General features: G+C 38.9%; 8 protein-coding genes across 12 annotated transcripts in view; 4 read left to right on the top strand and 4 right to left on the bottom strand.

Moving 5' to 3' along the window:
• Pde11 (Phosphodiesterase 11) overlaps positions 1 to 4228 on the bottom strand; it is a 43755-nt gene extending 39527 nt beyond the window's left edge. For both annotated transcript variants that reach the window (XM_008198760.3, XM_968738.5), the window contains exon 1: positions 4065 to 4228. The gene's annotated coding sequence lies outside the window, so the exon portion shown is untranslated. The remainder of the gene's footprint in view (positions 1 to 4064) is intronic.
• Positions 4229 to 4551: 323 nt separating this feature from the next.
• On the bottom strand, positions 4552 to 7276 carry LOC662781 (uncharacterized protein). The gene is made up of 4 exons (XM_968858.4): positions 7029 to 7276; positions 6572 to 6979; positions 5203 to 5446; positions 4552 to 5154 (listed from the first exon to the last, which is right to left on the bottom strand). The coding sequence occupies exons 1-4, from the start codon at positions 7105 to 7107 to the stop codon at positions 4680 to 4682; spliced, it is 1206 nt and encodes a 401-aa protein (XP_973951.2). The 5' UTR covers positions 7108 to 7276; the 3' UTR covers positions 4552 to 4679.
• A 371-nt stretch (positions 7277 to 7647) lies between these two features.
• LOC100142029 (fibroblast growth factor 2) lies at positions 7648 to 11203 on the top strand. The gene is made up of 3 exons (XM_001813547.4): positions 7648 to 7767; positions 9405 to 9638; positions 9722 to 11203. Exons 2-3 carry the CDS (start codon positions 9414 to 9416, stop codon positions 9935 to 9937), a joined length of 441 nt encoding a protein of 146 aa, XP_001813599.1. The 5' UTR covers positions 7648 to 7767; positions 9405 to 9413; the 3' UTR covers positions 9938 to 11203.
• Positions 7788 to 9328, top strand: LOC103314033 (fibroblast growth factor 1). Its single transcript, XM_008198763.3, has 3 exons — positions 7788 to 8109; positions 8669 to 8892; positions 8933 to 9328. Exons 1-3 carry the CDS (start codon positions 7997 to 7999, stop codon positions 9232 to 9234), a joined length of 639 nt encoding a protein of 212 aa, XP_008196985.1. The 5' UTR covers positions 7788 to 7996; the 3' UTR covers positions 9235 to 9328.
• On the bottom strand, positions 10595 to 12445 carry Polr3E (RNA polymerase III subunit E). Its single transcript, XM_968935.4, has 3 exons — positions 12310 to 12445; positions 11223 to 12248; positions 10595 to 11170 (listed from the first exon to the last, which is right to left on the bottom strand). Exons 1-3 carry the CDS (start codon positions 12367 to 12369, stop codon positions 10778 to 10780), a joined length of 1479 nt encoding a protein of 492 aa, XP_974028.2. The 5' UTR covers positions 12370 to 12445; the 3' UTR covers positions 10595 to 10777.
• A 153-nt stretch (positions 12446 to 12598) lies between these two features.
• On the top strand, positions 12599 to 16389 carry dor (deep orange). Of its 2 annotated transcripts, XM_968962.4 has the most exons (8): positions 12599 to 12733; positions 12779 to 12962; positions 13006 to 13248; positions 13552 to 13652; positions 13705 to 13752; positions 13806 to 15531; positions 15579 to 15962; positions 16007 to 16389. In XM_968962.4, exons 1-8 carry the CDS (start codon positions 12659 to 12661, stop codon positions 16246 to 16248), a joined length of 3003 nt encoding a protein of 1000 aa, XP_974055.2. In that variant the 5' UTR covers positions 12599 to 12658; the 3' UTR covers positions 16249 to 16389. The 2 variants fall into 2 exon arrangements, with proteins under 2 accessions (XP_974055.2, XP_008196988.2); XM_008198766.3 differs by lacking the exon at positions 13705 to 13752.
• Mkk4 (MAP kinase kinase 4) lies at positions 16275 to 19110 on the bottom strand. 3 transcript variants are annotated; one of them, XM_015982851.2, is made up of 7 exons: positions 18907 to 19110; positions 18669 to 18855; positions 18571 to 18603; positions 18187 to 18484; positions 17483 to 17788; positions 17204 to 17430; positions 16275 to 17152 (listed from the first exon to the last, which is right to left on the bottom strand). In XM_015982851.2, exons 1-7 carry the CDS (start codon positions 18926 to 18928, stop codon positions 16987 to 16989), a joined length of 1239 nt encoding a protein of 412 aa, XP_015838337.1. In that variant the 5' UTR covers positions 18929 to 19110; the 3' UTR covers positions 16275 to 16986. The 3 variants fall into 3 exon arrangements, with proteins under 3 accessions (XP_015838337.1, XP_974082.2, XP_015838338.1); XM_968989.5 differs by having other exon boundaries at positions 17483 to 17782; positions 18907 to 19108; XM_015982852.2 differs by lacking the exon at positions 18571 to 18603 and having other exon boundaries at positions 18907 to 19109.
• Positions 19111 to 19141: 31 nt separating this feature from the next.
• Positions 19142 to 20121, top strand: mRpS7 (mitochondrial ribosomal protein S7). The gene is made up of 3 exons (XM_015982828.2): positions 19142 to 19299; positions 19417 to 19596; positions 19644 to 20121. The coding sequence occupies exons 1-3, from the start codon at positions 19235 to 19237 to the stop codon at positions 20095 to 20097; spliced, it is 699 nt and encodes a 232-aa protein (XP_015838314.2). The 5' UTR covers positions 19142 to 19234; the 3' UTR covers positions 20098 to 20121.
• Positions 20122 to 20870: the final 749 nt, after the last annotated feature.

The following is a 20870-nucleotide window of genomic DNA, read 5'->3' as shown; positions in this document are numbered from 1 at the left end:
ATTAGAGGTGGAAATATTTTTCAATCTATAAAAAAATTTGCTATACCTGCAATAGGCTTTTTATATCGTAATATATTAAAACCTTTTTGGAAAAATAATAAAAAGGATATCATTCAAGGTGTGACTTCAGGGATTAAAAATATAGCGTCTACATACGTAAAATCGCCGCCGTTTTCTACTTATAAAGAAGAAATTATAAATCCAATTCTAAACAAAATGAAAGAAAAATCGATGAATGAACATTTACGAGGCGACGGATTGAAAAAGGCTAAGACAGGCAGGGCGAATCGATTAACTAAAAAATCAAAGGAGATTATTAAAAATCTGCTGAATGCTTAAGTTTCTTAAAAGACTTCGCCTTTCGCCTGCGGAGCCGTAGTCCCTTTCAGGGACGCTCTGGGGCTGATTTCATCAGACTTCTTTTTATTTAAATAAATGGAAAGCGATGTGGACAATTTATGGCGTATTGATGAAATGCCTGTGACCGATGAATCAACAAAAAGTTATACTTACAATGAAATAAGAGAAAGTAATATCAATGTGAAAGAACTTGAACAGTATACGCTCGAAACTAATATAAGTGGATGGAAACATTTATCAGGTGCTTATATTTTTGTTAAATCTAAAATTAAAAACAATCCAAATAATTATGCAACTATATCAAATAATGGGATAAATGATTTTGACTATGTGAGACTATTCTATGAAGAGGTATTGATAGAAGAAACACATTATGTGGGCGTTGCTACGTTAATTTCAAATCTGATTGAATTTTCTGGAGATGTTTCTGATACTTCAGCATCACAATTGTGTTGGTATCCAGACACAGCAGATTCAGCAGATACGTCTCAATACAAATATGAGGCGCAAGATAAATCGGTAAAATTTAACTATTTAGACGTTGATATAAAAACTATTATTTCAAAAATCACAAATAATTCTGCATTCAATAAAGGATATTTAGAGAGATGGTTGTTAACAAAAGATGAAAAAACTATTACAAAATTTATTCCTTTATCTAAAATTTACCGGTTTGTACGAGACTGTAACAAAGTTTTGAATGGAAAAATTCGCATTGAATTACGTAAAAATAGGGTGAAAATTGATAAGACTCTTGAAAAAAATCGATACATCCGATTTGGTGATATCTCCCGAATTAGCAATCCGGAAACGACCAGCATAATGTTGGAGTTGGAATGTGGTGAAACGGTGAAACTAATATTTGGAGCCGCACAGGCGAAAGAAGATTTTTATGAAGCAATTACTGTCATTAGGTAAAATCCTTATCAACAGTTACTAATTTTTACAAGTGGCTATAAAGAAAAATATACATAAACTTTGTATGTAAATGAATTTATGAAATTTTTTATGTATAATTTTTTATCTGCGTACTTGTTTTTTTTTCAGCTCCGATTCTGGAAATTCTGAGTAATAATAAATTTATTTTGTTACTTACTTGATATAATAAATTAATGTGTAAATTATAATATATTTTTTTGGCCTCCAGTACTGTAAAACGTGAATGACAGTTGCCCATTTATAAAAGGTAACTTGACCTTTAAACACGATGCTGTAAACTGGTAGCAAACAATTAGGTAAAGTAACCACAAAACACTGGACGATTAGACATGTTTAAGGTACAAACCGTGCTTACCATAATTAAGTTCGTATAACGAAATACTTGTTACCTATAATTATTTAATTCAATCGACCATGGTGTATATTTAATTAGTGAAAATATAAATCCCCCCGGAACAGCGCCACCTATACATACGTTTGGGAACCACAAATGTCATTGATTCAACCAAACCAATTCGAAATTTTACACAAGTTTATCATTCGGCGTATTATTAAAATATTTGGATAAAATGTCTGTAACATGGTATGTGAGCCTTGCTAGGATATTACCGCATTCGAGTGTAAATAGCTATTTTAATACTGTCACGTAGTGACTGGGGGTTTGCTCAGAGGTAGGGCGTCTTAATAAAAATACCGAGAGGTCTAATCAACAAGTTTACTTACAGACTAGTTAACAAGTAAAAATAAATGTCAATACAGCATGCCTACCTTTTTGGGGCTAGGTCTTTCAGGACGAAGTCCCAGCTCTTGGCGGCCCACACGCGAATCCCCGATAATTAATATTAGTTTAATAGCGAGCCAGCAAAGTGCTGACTCGTCTTAACAGCGACACACATTTTCGTAACAATACACTGTTGAAAACCAAATTTGTTTGGATATATACAGGTGTCCCAAAATTCGCGGAACAGCTGAGTGGTAGGTTAATAACTGATGCCCTGAAGTGGGCCAATAGAAAAATAGGGCAAAATCTTTGAAAAATGTTAATTTTAAAATATACCTTTAAAAATGGGGGTGTTTTCACGATTTTTTTTTGCTTTTCTGCTTACCCTTGAAAATCGGGATATTATAACGATTTTCTTTGCTTTTCTGTTCACCCGTGAAAATCGGGGTGTTTTTATGATTATTTGATGTTTTTTTAACTACCTGGAAAATCGGTGGTGTTTTAACGTTTTTTTTTTTGCTTTTTTGTTTACCCTTGAAAAGCAGGGTGTTTTGCTTGAAATTATTGAGTGTTCTGAAAGGGCTGTCTTCGTACCTTCAAATTTTAGACTTTTTGATCTACCTTTTAGAATTTTGATCTACCTTGAAAATCGAGGTGTTTTACCTTAAAAAGTGCTGTGTCCTCAAGGGGCTCACTTAGTAGTCTCAAAGTATGCATTAGCAACACCCAAAGCGTGATTATTTTTTGTGTTCTCGTAAATGTATCGTTTATGTGCAATTTGCCGCATATAATGTTATATGGGACAAGGAAAGCAATAAATAACGTCGTTTTCGATTTATTTATTGGCATCACACAGGGGGATAGCAAGCAAGGGAAGCAATAAAATTAATGATTAGAGAGAGTATGCCGTGCTACAATCAATTTAATTGGGGTAGTGGCTCTGAATTAATCCAGGACCGGACAATCTAATTTAATTGGGAATTAATAATAAGTTGATTACACGAAACCCTTTGGAGGGTATTGATCAAGCGATAAAACATTGCGTTTTCGGGTAAAAATTCAGGCCGAATCGGTCAAACTGCGGGGGAAATACCGGGGCAGGAAGTGGCTATGCGCTATTTTAGATAATTTCAATCAACAAAAAATCTACGAAAAGATAAGGACAGGGAAACAAAGCTCGGCTTAGTTTCAAAATTAGGGTAATTTTACCATTATAGAAAATACGCCAATAATAAAAAATCCCAAAATTTCACAGCAATAAATGAACAATAAAAAAAATTAAATAAAACAAATGTCTCAGAATACCATTTTTTGAAGGTCCCTGCCAATGGTGGAATTTTTTCTTTCAGGCATCGATTGAAAAATAAAACAAAATTATTTTCAGCTTAAAGAAGTTTCTAGCTAATTAGTAACAAATATTTTAAATTTTTGTTTGTGTGAAATGGTTTAAAAAAATAATTTCTACCAAAATTTTGGTAGAAACCAAAAAATTCTTTGCTACAACCTATGTAAAATATTGTAAATAATGGAAGTTCTCTGTTTTATTGTTTTCTGCTGCACAAAGCTTGTTTCCCTAGTTGTGGCAAGGCGAAGTACAAAATTCAGTTATTTTAAGTCACTTGAAACTAGTGAGTCGCAAATTAGCATAACTGGCTTAAGTGTCCATTTCGATGTGTTTCCGATAGGCAACAAGCTGCCGATTTGAATATAAAGCGTGAAAATGTGGCATTTTCCGTCCGAAATCGTGAGAAATGATCAATTGCGATTCGCTCTCGCGCTCATCTTTCACCCATTGAAGATAATCTCGCGGTTATTATTAGAAGTTGTTGAATTTTGACTAGACCGAAGACAATGAAGAAGGTCAAAGCGCACAGCAGCGCCGGCCTTCATTATGTAACAAAATCGATTTTTAAAATTCAAAATCGTTTACAATTTTCAATGGAGGTCAAACGCGCGTTTCCGCATCTGCGATGACCTTATTGGTGACAATATAAAAGATACCGAATCAGCGCAAAATAATTCTTTATCAAAAAAATCGACTCACGTCTCCTAGCAACTGAATCCCACCACGTGGAAGAATTTTTCCAGCTCGCGGGAAAACACAACACACCGTTTATAGGAAAAAACAGCTGATTTTTCACGGTTACCTAGCGATAATAGAACGAAGCGGGACATTTCGTCGCGATCGCAGTAAGCCGTGGTGTGCGTATCACAGCCTGCCGCGACTTGGAGAAAGTTTCGCGGCGCAAGGGATGCCAACACAAATGTTTATTAGAAGTAATAGACAATCTACTGAACAAACAACAGTCATTTGCATGGAATGAAACTTTTTTCTAAAAAAGAAGCTACTTGAGGTTTAAAATTCCTGTTTCTGAGTTAAAGGCAACACTTTGCTCTTTCAAGCCCGTTGAGGTACAATTATCGTGGCTCCTGGCGACCTGTTCTTGTTACATTACACTTAATCACAATTCTTTACTGCCACCAATTGCAATGACAGCTGTCGAAGTTAAAGGCGAGATTGAAAAAAAACAAACTTTTAAACGTTTATTAGAAATAATAGAAACAAGTTGCGAAACACAAATCAACTGAACATTCTCAATTATATGGTAAAACAACAACAGTCTTTTACATGGCATGAAACTTAGAAAAGTCGAAATTCCTATTGGTGCGAGGGCCCCGGATGGTTCAGATAGCTTGCGGAGTTGCTAACGAAATTATTCATGAAAAAATTTGGAGCGAATCCGAGACTAGGGCCCATGTTGTTGTTTTCGACGCCAACGTACTGGGCGATGGGTTGGTGGTAGTGTGCCATGTTGGGTGGCGGCACCGATGGGTCGAACATGGGCACAGCCGTGTGGATGTTGGGTGCTTGTGGCCGTTTCGATTTAGCTTTGTTCAAGCGCGCCTGCTTGTACGAATCCATGTATTTGTTAAATTTCGTATTGAGGATGTTCTTTCGGTTCATTGTCGTCTCGAATTTTTTGTAATTGTCGCTACTGTGGGTGCGTTTCACGTGAGGAGCTAGTTTTTTATTACCGTATCGCTGGTAACACTCGTTTTCGTCGTCGGAAAAATCGGCGAACTCGGGGGGGACTTCCGTGTCGTCCATCCAGGAAGCGTCACTACCTTTCATTCTATAGAAAAAAATTACTATTTTTTACAGTCGGGTTGTTATGACTCACTTGAGCAGCTGTTGAAGGAAAACGTATTGTGTGTGCTTGCTTGTAGGTGCGGAATAGACTTTTGTTCCAATCTCAATTTGTAAATTTTTTATGTCTTCAAGTGAATTGAAACGAATGGCATAGATAGGGGAAGTGACTTGGCCTAAAACGTCGAAAACGAAACCTAGAGGTCGCTTGCCGTTGTCTAGGAAGAGGAGCGTATCCAAGTCGTACGCTGGAGTGTTTGGAAGGGCCGCGATAGTTACTGGAAAAAATTAACGCAATTTTCGATTTTATATTAAGATAAATAAGATTATAAAAAATATGTCAAAAACAAAAGAGAAAACAAGTCGGGCGCTTAGAAGGCAAATTAATAAATTAATAAAAGTAAAGAAATAAAACTACAAAAGAAGTTAAGTGGTAGTTCAAAAACCAACAAAATTTCTCAAAAAAAAAATTAATTAATCGTAACAATTTTGGATGAAAAAGCTAAAATAATGTTCTCGAAAGGGCACGAATTACACCATTCAAAAAAATCAACTCGTATTATTAATTAAAAAAATTCTGATATGTTGTAAAAAAAACTCTACATTTTAATATAACAGCGCTTTTTCCTCAATAAATAAATAATAGATATTAATAGATAGTGCAAAGAGATAAGAAAAGTGGTTTTTCATAGTAGAAGGAACACGTCATAAATGGAAAATAATCAGTTTTCCTGATGACTGATGAGTCAAACACTAAATTTTGTAAATTTAGCAGATCTCAAAATTTTCAATAAATATTTTATTAGCATATTTTTTCGATAATGTAGATATGTAAACTGCAATTTATTATCGCCAAAGCTAATTCAAACTTTATGAATATTTAACCTTGCCTAAAAGAAGCAATTTTTAATTTTACCTGAGGTTTTATTTTTTCCATGGTTAAGTTAGTTCTAAGCCAGTTTGGTAATCATAATTTTACGTGAAAAAAATTAATTAATTAGTTAATAGTTAACACACAAGGTTTGTATTCAACTTTTTGTTTGGCTGTAGATATTTATTGAAAAATCAAAAATATTTTTTGTTAGACGCCCCAAGCACAGCCTCCTTGATTGATGAAGAATTTGAAATATTCTTGAAATTATAAAACAATAACTTGGGTATTTTATTTTGCAGTAAAAAAACACAAATTTATATTCGTGGTCAGTTTTCCAGTGATTATATTTCAGACAGCGGCCAATAATGTGTGCAAAACAATTTTATCGCCGATTTGATCCGAGTTTTAGTAGAATTTAAGTTGTTAATCACTTGATAAATATTCTATTTACAATGAGCCTTGCATTGTTACCGATTTGAAACGATAACAGTAAATTACGTCAGAACCCATTACTGCTGTTTCATTTTACCTAACTTATCCACAATCCCGAACACATTTCCCATATGCACAAAACTCTCATTTTCCACGTTAATTTGAAGCGATGACAAGTCCGGAACCGGGGGCAAATGTTCAATCCCTAGTTCATCACTGACTTTAGGTGGGCTTTTCTTAATAGCCCCCTTATTTTGTGTCGTTGTTTCAATGGGCTGTGAGTCATCGTCATCATCATCGTCCCCACTCGTTTCACTGTCCTCCTCATCCTCCGAAGACGAAGACGAGGAACTGGACGAGTCCTCGGACCCCTCCTGAGCCCTCCAATTCAGATTAAGCTTCATCATTTCGGAGGAAGAGCTCGAGTCGCTGTCATACACCAAAAGACGGTCCAGTGCATCAGATTCGATGTTTTTTATTGCAACACCCGTATTAGCTTCACACACTGGAAAAAACGCGTGAAAACTGTGCCTAAAACTGCTATTTTGCACTACCACTAGTGGAATTTGATAAATTCGTTGCGTTTTCTCCCTGTTGGTTGTCCATGTTTTCGCACTTATTTTCGTTTGACATGCTGTGAGGTGATAAGGGATGATCGGAATTTAACGTAAACTAACAATTAATCACTGTTATGGTAAGGAATACTGCGAACATTTAAGCGGATTTTGCGATTTTACTGCCATGTGGATGTTCTCATGTTTGCTAGCCGCCATTTGCAGTGGAAACTTTCGGCACGTGACCCAATTTGCGCCTCGCCATTGGCCGGCCTTCAAGGCCAGCTAAAGGGGCGCTTGCAACGATAGTGCACGCCACCCCTTACACAATCACTACTTTTACAAAAAAAGCGGACAATATTTACTATAATCCGTCTATAGTCTGTTATAACGCATTAATAAATGTGCTAATTATTATGTGTATGAGCATGAGCCATTCCGAAGAATATCTAATACCTAAAGAACCTATGATCCTATAATGCAATAATTAATGTTATAAACAATCTAACTGTTCAAATTGTTGTTGAACTATTTAAAGAATTATCTTTTATGGGTAGGTGCGGTCTTAAGAATTTGGTATCTGTATATTCACACAAACAGTTTTTGTGTTAGCTTAGGCAACCAGCAATACTGGTGACAATAAATAAAATTATAATCGATTTATAAATCTACTCTTGTTATCAGCGGCTCCTGTCTTGATAACAAGCTACCGTCATCATCCTGGGCACAAAAATTTAAGGTAAAACATCAAAAATTTGTGATTTATGATCGTCTCGTAACCGCCGAATAAAATTCTATTTATAACCGCGGAAAATTAGAAATTAGAAGTAAGAACGCGAAAACAGTCGAATTTTAAACACGTCTGAACTAATTGACGGAAATTACGGTGTTTTGCTTACACCGGCTCAATTTTTGAATTGTTACAAACGTGTGCCCATTGTTGGTTTTAATTAACAATCGGCAAAAACATGGAAAACGGGACTAGTGACAGTGATAGTACCGATGTTGAAAGTTTGAGTGACAGTGATGAGATCGATGAAGGAAAAAATGTGAAAAATAGGACGAAAAGGGGAATTGCGTGGTGAGTTAATTAATGGATTTCTGTTACGAATTCCAGTATTTTTGAAGTGATTCTATATTTAAACATTGATTGAGAAATTGACTCGGAAATGTAAATATTTATAGACTTGATTGAGTTCCCACACCTAAGACTCAAGTTTGTAATAAATTTTTGATTGAGTTAAAAAAATAACAAATTAATTTTGACGGTGAATCATCGCTTAATTTGTTGAATTATTACACTTCATAACGCGACTTTTATAGCACCGTTACTAAATTACATAAATCAAGGGCTAATTGATCAAGATAATAACAGACAACATTATATACAAAACGGTGAAAAAAATAAGGAACAGAAGAAATCTTCCAATTCAAAATAAGAAAGTTGGATGTAGCACAAAATGTACTATAACATTCAGAAAAAAATTAAAATTAAATTATTGCTGCATATTTATGAATAACCCTGTAGGTAAGTTAAGAAACGTATCATCCTTGTTGTTTTTGTCAAAGTTTATTACATAATTTAATTTTAATAAATTTTTATATTTGCAATTGCCTTAATAACAGAAATTTTTGTGCAGGTGCGGAGTGGAGGACGCTCCCAGTTCACACGCCTCTATTTCCGCGCCCCAAATTTCCTGGCCCCCCTCCAATCCCAACTCAAACTGGCGCCAATTGCGCCCTGTCCACTTCGGAAACCCGCTTTTCGGCACAAAAATGCAGCTCTATTCCAGAACTAGACACAACCTCGCCGTTTATCCGGACGGCGAAGTGCGGGGAACCCCCGACGACGACGACTTGCACAGTAATAAAAATTGTAGAAAAAATATAATATGCTTTTGCAGCTTATTTGGAGGTAATGTCGGCTGGGCACCCGGGCCACGTGCGCATTAAGGGCCTTTTGACAAACCTCTACGTCGCCATGGACCCCAAAGGGCGCTTGTACGGGGAGCCAGACATGACGGACAATTCTACCATTTTTATCGAGGCGTTTCAAGGCTCTTACAACACCTATCTCTCCCTAAAGTACGCCCATTTGGGGTGGTACATCGGGATAAAAAAATCGGGGAAGTTCAAGCGCGGGCCCAAGACCAAGTACGGCCAAAAGGCGATCAAGTTTTTACCGCGCAGATCTCGCTTTCAATGAAAACAGTATTAGCATTTGTTATATTTTTTACTCACATTTGTGTAATATTCCACACGTGACTCATTTTTAACAATAAATATTGGCAGATTTGTAATTTCGTTTCATTTTTTTATTGTTTCCTTGAACTGATTTCAGTGTTTACGTTGATTACATCGAAGTGTGAATTTTAGAAGTTGAAAATGGACGAAAAGCCAAGCTGGCATGGGAATGTAATGAGACTCAGGTCCGAAAATGGGTTTAATTTGACCATACAAGATGATGGGCACGTTTTGGGCACAAGGGATGATAATTTAGACAATGTCCTGGTTGTTAGTTCAAGTGGGGAGATTTCCCATGTCAGGATTCAAGGAGCGAAGAGTAAACGGTATCTGTGTTTTGACGATTCGGGAAATTTGTACGCGGAAGTAAGTTTGTTTCGCAAAATGAGATCGTGGACCAACTTTGTTATTAAATAATTAAACAATTTTTTGAAACGATGCTTTCATAGGAAGACAAAAATAAAGACGGGGCCATTTTTAAAGAAATCCTTCAAGGTTCGTACAACGGATATGTATCAAAAAATCATCCGGACTGGTACATTGGGATTAAAAAAGATGGGAACATGAAGAATGGAAAACGGACGCAGTGGGGCAAAAAATCAGTGAAATTTTTGCCCAACAGAAATGTATCGGAAGCGGAATTGCAACAGCTAGACTCCAGTTGATGTTTTAAATAATTGAGTATTTCTACGTAATAAGTATTAGCAGATGTTTAAGCAAAACCTTGAGCGATAGCTCCAAAATTAGATTCGTCTATAATTGTGAGAGGAAGTCGGATTGGCATAAATTTTAACTAGAATTTGAATTTCTTGTTTATTGGCGGTTTTACTTTGTAAAATTTTATTGTCATGTCAACGCTGTCCAATTATGTTTTTTTTCGAAGGCTAGGAAAAATGCTGGATATTAAAAAAACAAATGCAGTCACACAAAAGTTAGATTATTTATTTTATTGAAATAACGAAAGTTAGACATAATTCGTCGATTTCTTTATGTTTTCTAGTGAAATTTCTTAAGATAAGGAAGTTATTGACTCAGGTACGAGCTGAGTCATTGGCTGAAATCACCTATACGCACAAAAGTATTTGTTGTATTTTGTATTTATGTTTCTTTATATCTTTTATTTATGTATGGTGTTACATATTGTTTTTTTGAATATATTTTTGAATTCGTAACTTTTTAAAACCTCGCAAAATAAGTGAATTACTGGCTCAAAATTTTTAAAGTAGCGCTCAAAACTTGATTTAGCGAACTTTGGAGACAAAAACTGTGGAACTTTAGCTAGGTCGAGGATGAGAGGAGTGTATGTGTAAAAAAACAACTGATTAAAAAAGTATTTCTTTATTTCGTCTTAATAATAAATTAATTTAACATTTTGCAGCTTTCTCGTTTCCAACGAATACAAATTACAGTCATTTAACGAGTTACATTTCGCATTTTTACCTGTATTCCCGTCCCGAGATATACAAATCCTCATTATAGCCATTTCAACTCGTCGAAAGCCCCAATCACGACGTATTCTCCTGCACCTTGGCAATTTTTTTCCTAGCCGCCACCGGCGATTTATTTTTTTCCGTCCCGGAATCATTATCCGAACTCACTCCGTTCCGCATTTTACAATCTTCACTCACACTTTTACTCTTCCGTCTTTGCCGTTTATTGTCTTTTAAAAACTCACTCAACTGTTTAAACTTCTGTTCCCACGCCTCGCCCTGTCTTTGCACTATATCGCCATGTTTCAAGATAAAATCGTTATCAGTGGGCAACACCAACTCCCAGCCTTTATTATGACGAAGACGCGAGAAGCCCGTGAAGATTTCCTTCACCTCTTCCGAGGGGATCTTCATCACCGAGGAGACCTTTTTCCGCTCAACGTACTGATTTTTAGTGAATAAATACAACTGGAAGAAAACACTGAAACATGATAAAAACAAGACGATTGTTTTATTTTACCACATAATCCCGTGTCCGGCACATCAACTCAGCGGGGACCCCACTAGTTGAAGAAAACGTGTTACTGGGGTACAACACTTCACTTTTCACCACCCAATTACCCCTAACTAGGACAGCCACCTTGGGCAAGTTCTTCAACAAGGTTTCAGCCGTCAGACCTTCACCCCCTGCTAGAATCATCAACAGTTGTTGGAATTGTATGATTTGGGCGTCTTTGAGCAAAACCCGGCACTGTTCTAGAATGGGGGACGCCCTCAAAGTGTGCAAAGACATGATGTGAGAGGGCGAAGACGGCTCTGTTGTCCCTTGCCCCTCATCTTCAGGAACCAAAACCCGGATATAATCCAAGTCTGGCAAATTCATAGCCTGGCCCGTGGGTTCGGTATTTTCCGCAATCAGTTTCAACTTTTCCACTTTACTCAAAGAACTATTTTCCGTGTGCACTTCACAGTTCGTCCAAGCTTCATCGACACTTTTCATCTCCGAAACTTTGTCATTTTTGGATTTCTTCCACCGATCATCACTCTGCTTGAACTTGACGGTGATCAGCTCGGCAGTGCTCGGCCCCGCCTCGTCCTCATCGCTCAAATCGTTATGATCTGCATCTTTCCGTTTTTTCGCACCTCTATCAAGGTAATTAAAACTGGGCCTGAACTGAAATATGTTGCGCAACGTCGTCAAATGTATCTCCCGGCCTGTGTATGCCAACGCGGCGTATTTACTCGGCTCTTTGACCGCTTTGGACGACTTCAGACTAACTTTATCGACCAGATCATTTTCAAAATGAATTTTACTAGTTTTGCGCTCCTCCGGCGCCCCGTCGATCTCCTGAGCGATCAGTTCGGCCCGATCACTATCGAAATTCGAGGACGCCACATCAATTGCCATCTCCAGCTCAACCTCCTGGTTACTGGGTTTGAAAAAACCACGTTTGATGGTCAACTCATTCGTGCATTTTTTCGACAAGAGGGGGTACCGCAACAGGTAGAGGCTGTTCTGGAGGCGCGTGGAGTTAAAAATTGGGATCTGGAACGTTTCAGTGAGACACATGGCCCCACGACACCTAACCTCAAACACTCAAACTCACCTCTTTCACGATTTCGTCGTCATCATCGGGTGGGGCACTCGCGGGGGTTGGAGCCTCCATACTTGGCTCAAGCGCGAAATAAACGCATTTAAAGGGCGAGAATTGTACACGCACTCTTAGGTTAGGTTTAGTGACACGAGCGACACCAGAGGGTGCGCCAGGCAATTGTCAAACCGGACAAAAAATTATTAATTAAAGTAATTAAACAAGAAATAAAGTGTGGAATGATAATCACAATCAGTCGTTGCACTTATGATATTATGATTTTTTCGCATTTTGTGTAAATAGGAAGTGCGACGCTGACCTAACCTCACTTATTATCCTATTAATCAAACAAAAAACCAGCAACATGACCTCGTTATTCGATCAGTTCGAACAAGCGTCCACGAAAATGCGCAACAATAACTTCACGACGGCCGAAATGGTAATAAAACATCATTTTACCCCAAAAAAACAGTCGTTTTTGTAGAGCTCTTTGGGGTACATTAACATGACACTGGACCAAGACGCCCCCATTTTCAGTAAGACCAAGAAGGATTTTACGCCGCCTGATAAAATCACACATGTTGCCATCTCCAATAAACAACTAGCAGTGGCTCTAGGGAATAACACTTTGTTCAGAATGAACTTACACAATCCCCAACAACAAGACGGTAATTTTTCATTTGTATTATCGGAACCAACCGAGTGTTTTAGAAATTTCCCTATCGAAATACACCTCAACTTGCCGTTTGACAAACTTATTCATGGACCCGACTGGCAACCACTTGTTGCTAACTTTCGCCCCCAAAAGCCTGGAAGGGGGCCCTGAACTGCTCTACTTGGCGCGCAAATCGAACAAATTGAAAACCACGACGAAATTCCGCGGACACGAATTTACCGACGTTGCGTGGAATCACTTAAATGAATCCGAAAGTACCACTGGGCCCATATTGTTAGGTATTTTAGTCCAGTCACGATCATAAAGAATGTCGCGAATTAAATCAAATTTAATTTAATACTTTATGCAAAATAAATGACAAGTGAATTCAAATTGGTTTAGTTCTTAATTAAAGTTTAATAATTCTTCTGTAAATGGACCGTTTTAATGGACAACAAATGATTAGGTTGTTTAGTTGGAAATTTAAAAAAACAAATTATTATTATTCAATTAGAGAAGTAAAACCATACTTTACATAAAAAGCTAACACATTAAATAGAGGGGTGTTATTCTTTATGATGGTGACTGTACGTTATGTTTAGGGACTTCCAAAGGCTTGATCTTCGAAACGGAAATCGTGCTTGAAGGCGATAAGTTCTTCACGTCCGGATTTTCATCAAGCTTTGAACAGTATTGGAGACAGGTATTTATCTAATTAATTAACCGTAACTAAATTAAATTTAAAAAATTACAAGCTGCCCAATTACTTGCCCTTATACGGCAATCGTGAAGTTGACGGATTGGTAATAAAACATGCGCCAACCGGTATTTACTGACTTGTTTTTATTTTTGCCAGGTTTTCGACATTGGCAAAGGTTCAAACACGCCAATCACAGGCCTGGACTACCACAAGGTGCTGGGTACCGACAAGTACATCATTTTTGCGGCCACGCCCACCCGCCTGTACTACTTTACGGGACGGGCCGAACACGAGGAAAAACCGCTTCTTCAGCAGGTTTTCAACCGATATTTGAATATCCCGGAAAAGGAGACGTATCTAGAGCGCGACAGCAGTTTAAAATACTCTCGATTGAAATTCTGGTCGGAAAATTTAACAGTTCCGAACGCCTTTGCGTGGATGACCGAAAAGGGCGTGACTTACTGCCAGTTCGAGTCGGGATTCGACGACAGTATGGCCACACTCAAGGCAAAAACGCGCCTGATCGAATACCCCAAACCCTTGTACGAGGATTATTCGGCCCTTGAAAAGTTCCCAATAGCTTTGGCTTTGACGGAATTTCACGTCTTGTTGGCTTACACTGACGCAATCAAAGGCGTGTGTCTCTTGAACGAGGAGGTTGTGTATGAGGATAATTACAATGAGGCGTTCGGCAAACTGGTTAATATTGTTAAGGATGGCAGCACTGGCGAGATTTGGGCGGTGACTGAAAACGCGGTTTTTCGCTTCAAAGTCACAAAAGAGGAGCGAAACGTTTGGCAAATTTTCTGCGAGAACCAACAGTTTGACCTCGCCAAAAAATACTCCAGAGGGAACGAAGCGTTCTACAACCAGGTCTTAATCAAAGAGGCTGATATGTTGTTCAATAATAAACAATACGAGCTCAGTGCGCAACGTTACGCCGAAACACAGTCCAGTTTTGAGGAGATTTGTTTGAAGTTTATCCAAGTCGATCAACAAGACTCGTTAAAGATTTTCCTGAGGCGGAAATTAGACACGCTCAAGCCGCAAGACAAGACTCAAATCACCATGATCGTCCTTTGGGTGGTCGAATTATATTTGAGCAAGTTGGAGGAGAAGAGATTGGCGGGTTTGGAGCAAAGTGCGGCTTATTTAGACATCCAGAAGGAGTTTGAGGTGTTTTTGGCCCTGACGGAGGTTTCGGATTGCATCAAGAAGAACAAATCTACGATTTACGAACTGATGGCCAGTCACGGCGATAAGAGCAATTTGATTAAATTGACGATTGTTAACAAGGATTTTGAGCAATTGATTCGTCACCACATCTACAAGAACAGCTTCCATGAGGCTCTTGAAGTCCTCAAAAGCCAAAACAAGTACGAACTTTACTACCAATTCGCCCCAATTCTCATGCAAGAAGTGCCGAAATACACAGTCAAGGCTTTAATCGAACAGGGGAAAAGACTGCTCCCTGTTCGCCTCCTCCCGGCTTTAGTCACCTGCGAAGGCGAGTTTCACGCCAAGGAAGTGATGAAATATCTCGAATTCTGCACCGACAAGCTCAAAAACACCGACAGAGCCATTCACAATTTCCTACTTTCGTTGTACGCCAAACACGATAAGGCCAAACTGATGCAATATTTCACCTCACAAGGGCAGGAATTAAGTTTGGTTAATTACGACGTACACTTTGCCTTAAGATTGTGTCAGGATGATCCTGATTTGAAGGAGGCTTGCGTACATTTATCAGGACTGTTAGGCTTGTGGGAATCGGCAGTTGAGTTGGCTTTGACTGATAATAATTTGAAATTGGCCAAACAATTGGCGGACATGCCGCCAGAAGAGGACGTCGAATTGCGGAAAAAACTGTGGTTGAAAATAGGTACTTATGTACAAAAATTTATCATGTATTTATTTTATTAATCCCAGCCCAACATGTGGTGAGTGGCAAGGACGACATACAGCAAGCGATGGAATTCCTCAAACAGTGCGACTTGATCCGAATCGAAGACATTCTCCCGTTCTTCTCCGATTTTGTCACAATTGACCACTTCAAAGAGGCGATTTGTAGCTCGTTGAAAGAGTACAACCAACACATCCAAGACTTGAAAGACGAAATGGAGGAAGCAACAAAATCGGCACAACTAGTCCGCGAGGAAATTCAATCGTTCCGCAACCGCTACACTTTTATAAGTAGCGAAGAAAATTGCGAGATTTGTAATGGAAAGTTGATGGTTAGGCCGTTTTACATGTTTCCCTGCCAGCACAAGTTCCACACTGATTGTTTAATGAACGAATTGAACCCGCTTTTAGGTGACACAATTTATTATTGTTATTTGTTTTGATTTGTTTTGTAGGTCCGGCCAAAAAGAACAAATTGGCGGATTTGGAACGCCAATTGAAGATTTTAAATACGCAAGCGAACGTCGATAATGTGAGCACAGGTTCTGGAATGTCAGCGAGGGAAATAGTCAAGTCGGAAATTGATAATATTGTTGCGTCCGAGTGTTTGTTTTGCGGCGAAAATATGATTAGGAATATCGATAAACCGTTTATAGAGGATTACGATTACGAACGGATCGCAAAGGAGTGGGAATAGGCTGTTTAAAAAACATTATTCGTAACCCAATTTGATCTCTATTTTATTGTATTGTATTGCTCTACTGTGGAGGCATTAAACCATGTATGTGATTTTCCGTATCTGGGAGCGATAATAAACTGTTGCTTGTTTTCTGTACAATTTTACTTTACATACTCAACATCGTGTCGTAAATAAACGTACAATTTGCTTATTCTTAAACAATTGAGTAAAAAATTAAATATTAACAACATACACTAATTATATACAGTCAAAGATCGTACATGGTACAATAGAACAGGCAACGTTTTATTGTTTAAAATCGGTAACAATTTGAAAATAAGAAAAATATACGCGAAAAGCACCTCGAATGCATCCAATAAATGCTAAGACATCACATTAAATTCGAACTCAAGACCGGACATGTACTATATTATATACAATGGACTGTTTTCTTAATCAGTGGCTTCATCTATGTAACATTTACGTTACTAAAGCTATTATTTATTACATTTGAACCTAAACATAACGCGACCAATCAATAGAACACTTAAATCGGACTAACCCCGAACGATTTGATAGTATTGTCAGATTGTTTTCAAGCGAATTAGTTCGATTTAATCCGATTGGTCTGAAATCTCATCTCGAGTTTATCACCAAGGAATCGCGAACGCCGCGCAATTGCACAAACTTACCAACCAATAAATGATTAAGCGACAACTCACTAACAGTTTTCTCTACATCACCTGACTGCTTACTTCACTGCTGGTTCGTCGTGAACGCGCTGATCCCGTTGTTCGCCATCTCGTCCATGATGCGCGAAACGTAGGCTGCAACGTCCACTTTCTCCTTCTGCGCCCGCAAAATGAACGGGTCTTCGAGCAGTCGCTTGTACTTTGGTCTGGAGTGTTCGTCTTTTATTAAACTAGTGAAGGGAAAAATCAATTTGGGACACAAAAACCACTTGCCGCCTTACCAAGTATTTACAAAATTAACAAACTCTGACGTAAAAGTATTGGCGTTATGGTTTTCGGTAAGGCGCGGGGGTTCCCCGTTAACGACTTGGTGTAATTGGTCGAAAACGCTCGACCATCTCGGGTAGGGAAAACGACCGGTGGCCACCTCCATCAGCGTTATTCCCAACGACCAGACATCGCTTCGCACGTCGTAGCCTTTGGCCGTCTGTGGATCGATTCTCTCGGGCTAAAAATACGCAAATTATTTGGGAAAAACACCACAAATCTGCATTATTTACAGCCATATACGGGCGACATCCAGCATCACGTGTCCGTGCAATTGAATCGACCAACTGTCCCGAAATTCCAAAATCACACAACTTGATGTTTCCCTTCCTGTCTAGTAAAATATTGCTTGGTTTTACATCTCGATGTATTATTTTTAGTTTCTCCTTTAAGTAGTTTAAGGCTTTCACAGTCGCTAGGGCTATTTTTCCGAGGATTTCTTCCGGAATTCGATCGCCCAGTTTGTCGTAGATGAATTTGTAGAATTTATCCAATGAGGTGTCCATTAGTTCCATCACGATCCAGCAATCCCCCTGCAACTTACATCATAGAGCAAGAAACACCTTCACAAGTCTTTGAATAATGTGAATAAAATATGCAACAAACGGACCTAGTTATTTTTTGCCATTACATAAAATAATAACAATTCAAAACCGAACTAATCGAATGAAACATGCGAAAATAACATCAATCTGGTATTTTTTCAGGTAGTTTTGGCGATACTGTTAGAAAAAAATGCAATTCCTTATCTCAAAAATAAGTATTAACATTGTTTTACTGCTTCTCTATTTAAAAATAGAACGCTTACTAATTTATCAAAACATAAATTAAATCCACGATTGTGCAAGTTTGGTGTTTTTATACCGCTAAACAAATTTACTTTCGTTTATCTTCAAATACGTAAGATTGAAAAACAAAAAAACCCAAAGCAACCAACCTCCTTAAACAGCGCCCCATAAAACTGCACGATGTAATGGCACTCGTTGCTTTTCATCACCACATCCAAGTCCATCAACAGTTGTTTCTGTTCCTTTTCATCAACCGTTGACCTTATTCTCTTCACCGCAACCACAGTTCCCGACTTTCTATGCACCATTTTATTCACAGTCCCAAAACCGCCCCTTCCTATCTCCCCAATGTCCTGCAGATCATCGGACGTAAAATCGTAGGTTTTGCCCCCAATTTGGAGCTTCCCTGAGGAATTCATCGACTGGCAAATTTTGAACCGGGAATCCCTATAAAAAATAAACAAACCGTACAATCACAAAACACACAAACTCGACCATGCAAAGACAAAAACACGAAAAATGACTCTGGTTACCTTTGCTGTTTATTTCTTTCACTCGGTCCAAAACTGCGAATTCAAAATCAAATTAATGAGAGATGAGTTGAAAACAAACAAGTCGCAACAAAACTCACCGCGTTCTATCAATCGTGGGATCGACTGTGGACTTGGAGATGGTCGGGAGGCTCATTTTGGGGCGGTTTGTCCCGGCTGCGGCCCCCAAACGCTCGCTGGTGGCCCCCGGCTGGCTGGGCAGCGGGCGAAAGCCCCCGATGGAATTCACACTGTTGGGCAAGTCTATGCTCAGCATAGGCCTCCGGACTGGAAGCAGCCCCCAATAAACACAAAACAATTGCAACTTTGCACACATACCTTGATTGGACTGATCTGCCATTTTGCACAAAAATTCGACCAAATTTAAGACGCGAAAAACACAACTAACGTGCCGAACTAGCTCATCGAAGCGTCCCTAAGCTTAGTCTGGTGTCCGAAACCGATTAACATTTGATTTTTACTCAAAACTCACTCAAAAACTGCCTGGAATGGAACTAAACGACGCCATTTTGACGTCTACAAAAAGCCTACGGTTGGCTACAGTGGGAATACAACGGACCAGCACAAGTCATTGTGGCACCCAATTGTACCATCGTCCAATATTTGCTTGTCCGACTGTGTGCGGCGGGCATGCGCACGTGTTAACATGGCTGCGATTAAGTTATTTTCAAATAATTTGAAAATTATTAAAGGAAGTGTCCCCACTTTAAGGTAAACAAGCCCCAAATTTCGTTACCATCACTAAACGAATTGGTCTCACACTTGTTGTTGCCAATTTCCGCATTTGTGGTCCCCCTAACCACACATTTTCCAATGGTCAATTTTTAGCCTAATTATCCAGAAAAATGGCATGTCGCAGTACCCAAGTTATTACATACAGCCGGTCTATAAGAAGGAGGTTCAAGAAGAGTTGGCTAAAACCGGCGAGGCCCAGAAATTGACCCACATGCCCACGAGGGCAGCCCTCAATAACCAGACTTGTTCGCACACTCAGGATGACTTAGTCAAGTAAGGCCCCCACGATGGCTCCAATTCGCTTCAATACACTTTTACAGTCTTTTCACCAATTATGTCATGAAGGACGGGCTCAAACCCCTGGCTAGGGGGTTAATAGAACAGGCGTTTGAAAACATCAAGAGAATCCAATTGGAGAAGTACCACAAGTGCCAGGACCCCGAAATCAAAGCCCAGATTGAGTTGGACCCTCGTGCGATTTTCCACAAAGCTGTGGAGAATTGTAAGCCGATAATGAACCTAACACCCATAAAACGTGGGGGTGTTAGGTATCAAGTCCCAGTGCCAATCACGCCAAAGCGGAGCCAGTTCATGTCGATGAAGTGGCTCATAGCGGCGAGCAAAGAGAAAGATAAGAATGTCAGGTTCCATTATCAGCTAGCGCTGGAGCTAATTGACGCCGCAAATAATAAAGGAAGAGTAGTTAAGCGGAAACAAGACTTGCATAAGCAGTGCGAGGCCAATAGGGCTTACGCACATTATAGATGGAGCTAAACTTAATAAACACCTCGTAAATTATGAATATTTTATTGAAGCCTGCTTGATCTAAGACACCATACCTTACACACAACTTAAGTGTTTCTTTGGATGAAAACTGCTGAATTTTTAAATACAGAGGGTCGGTTAAAGACCGCGACAGCTCCGAAAGTGGCACTATGTCTTTCAAAGGCACCACAACGTCTTTCCGGGACCCCCAAAAGTTCAAATAAGCAAACTTGACTTGCTCTTGTTTTTCATTTAAATACACTATTCCGACTAGTTTATTTGCAAAGTAACCGAGACCGTACAAAGGCACAATTCCCGCAATTCCAAGAGTTGCAGTGAACAGGACATGGTCGTGCGAAAGAATGTTTAACTGATTTAAAATTGCAGTTGTTGGTAGCGCGACTGAGGTTAAAAGAGTTTGGTATAATTTGAGACGGTTGATTAGGCCTACGCCCCGGACGAAGGGGAACTTATAAACTGTCTTAAATTCGCTCTGTGTTACAGTACACAGAGGCTTAATTTGGCTGTACTGGGGGGAAATAAGCCGAATGAGAGACATCCTAAACTAAAAACAAAGACTTATTTTTGTATAATTCAACAAGAGGGACTCACTACTGTATTATTACATTACATAACTACTCCAAGTGGTAAGAAAAGTGCATATTTGGGCTTATAATGACACAAATCAGCAAGTCCTACTGTTGAGGTTAGATTTAGCCTATGCAACCTGTAATACAGTGTAGGGGACGTCGGGGTAAAATAGACTCACTGGACGAAAATCG

The sequence above is a fragment of the Tribolium castaneum genome, chromosome 6 (genome assembly GCF_031307605.1).
Source record: "Tribolium castaneum strain GA2 chromosome 6, icTriCast1.1, whole genome shotgun sequence".
Classification (NCBI taxonomy): domain Eukaryota; kingdom Metazoa; phylum Arthropoda; class Insecta; order Coleoptera; family Tenebrionidae; genus Tribolium; species Tribolium castaneum.
The sequence above is the reverse complement of the archived record's forward strand: the minus strand, read 5'-3'. Positions and strand labels throughout refer to the sequence as shown.

Coding starts and splice junctions, on each gene's coding strand:
- LOC662781 (XM_968858.4), bottom strand. CDS start 7,107: ATGTCAAACGAAAATAAGTGCGAAAACATGGACAACCAACAGGGAGAA. Junction 6,980..7,028: donor TTTATCAAATTCCACTAGTG/GTAGTGCAAAAT, acceptor CGTTTTTTCCAG/TGTGTGAAGCTAATACGGGT. Junction 5,447..6,571: donor CGGGATTGTGGATAAGTTAG/GTAAAATGAAAC, acceptor AATTTTTTCCAG/TAACTATCGCGGCCCTTCCA.
- LOC103314033 (XM_008198763.3), top strand. CDS start 7,997: ATGGAAAACGGGACTAGTGACAGTGATAGTACCGATGTTGAAAGTTTG. Junction 8,110..8,668: donor ACGAAAAGGGGAATTGCGTG/GTGAGTTAATTA, acceptor ATTTTTGTGCAG/GTGCGGAGTGGAGGACGCTC. Junction 8,893..8,932: donor CGACGACGACGACTTGCACA/GTAATAAAAATT, acceptor ATGCTTTTGCAG/CTTATTTGGAGGTAATGTCG.
- LOC100142029 (XM_001813547.4), top strand. CDS start 9,414: ATGGACGAAAAGCCAAGCTGGCATGGGAATGTAATGAGACTCAGGTCC. Junction 9,639..9,721: donor CGGGAAATTTGTACGCGGAA/GTAAGTTTGTTT, acceptor ATGCTTTCATAG/GAAGACAAAAATAAAGACGG.
- Polr3E (XM_968935.4), bottom strand. CDS start 12,369: ATGGAGGCTCCAACCCCCGCGAGTGCCCCACCCGATGATGACGACGAA. Junction 12,249..12,309: donor ACGACGAAATCGTGAAAGAG/GTGAGTTTGAGT, acceptor GAAACGTTCCAG/ATCCCAATTTTTAACTCCAC. Junction 11,171..11,222: donor GCCGGACACGGGATTATGTG/GTAAAATAAAAC, acceptor GTTTTCTTCCAG/TTGTATTTATTCACTAAAAA.
- dor (XM_968962.4), top strand. CDS start 12,659: ATGACCTCGTTATTCGATCAGTTCGAACAAGCGTCCACGAAAATGCGC. Junction 12,734..12,778: donor ACTTCACGACGGCCGAAATG/GTAATAAAACAT, acceptor TCGTTTTTGTAG/AGCTCTTTGGGGTACATTAA. Junction 15,963..16,006: donor CGAATTGAACCCGCTTTTAG/GTGACACAATTT, acceptor TTTGTTTTGTAG/GTCCGGCCAAAAAGAACAAA.
- Mkk4 (XM_015982851.2), bottom strand. CDS start 18,928: ATGGCAGATCAGTCCAATCAAG. Junction 18,856..18,906: donor GGCAGATCAGTCCAATCAAG/GTATGTGTGCAA, acceptor GGCTGCTTCCAG/TCCGGAGGCCTATGCTGAGC. Junction 17,789..18,186: donor ATGGGGCGCTGTTTAAGGAG/GTTGGTTGCTTT, acceptor CTATGATGTAAG/TTGCAGGGGGATTGCTGGAT.
- mRpS7 (XM_015982828.2), top strand. CDS start 19,235: ATGGCTGCGATTAAGTTATTTTCAAATAATTTGAAAATTATTAAAGGA. Junction 19,300..19,416: donor GGAAGTGTCCCCACTTTAAG/GTAAACAAGCCC, acceptor GTCAATTTTTAG/CCTAATTATCCAGAAAAATG. Junction 19,597..19,643: donor ACTCAGGATGACTTAGTCAA/GTAAGGCCCCCA, acceptor ACACTTTTACAG/TCTTTTCACCAATTATGTCA.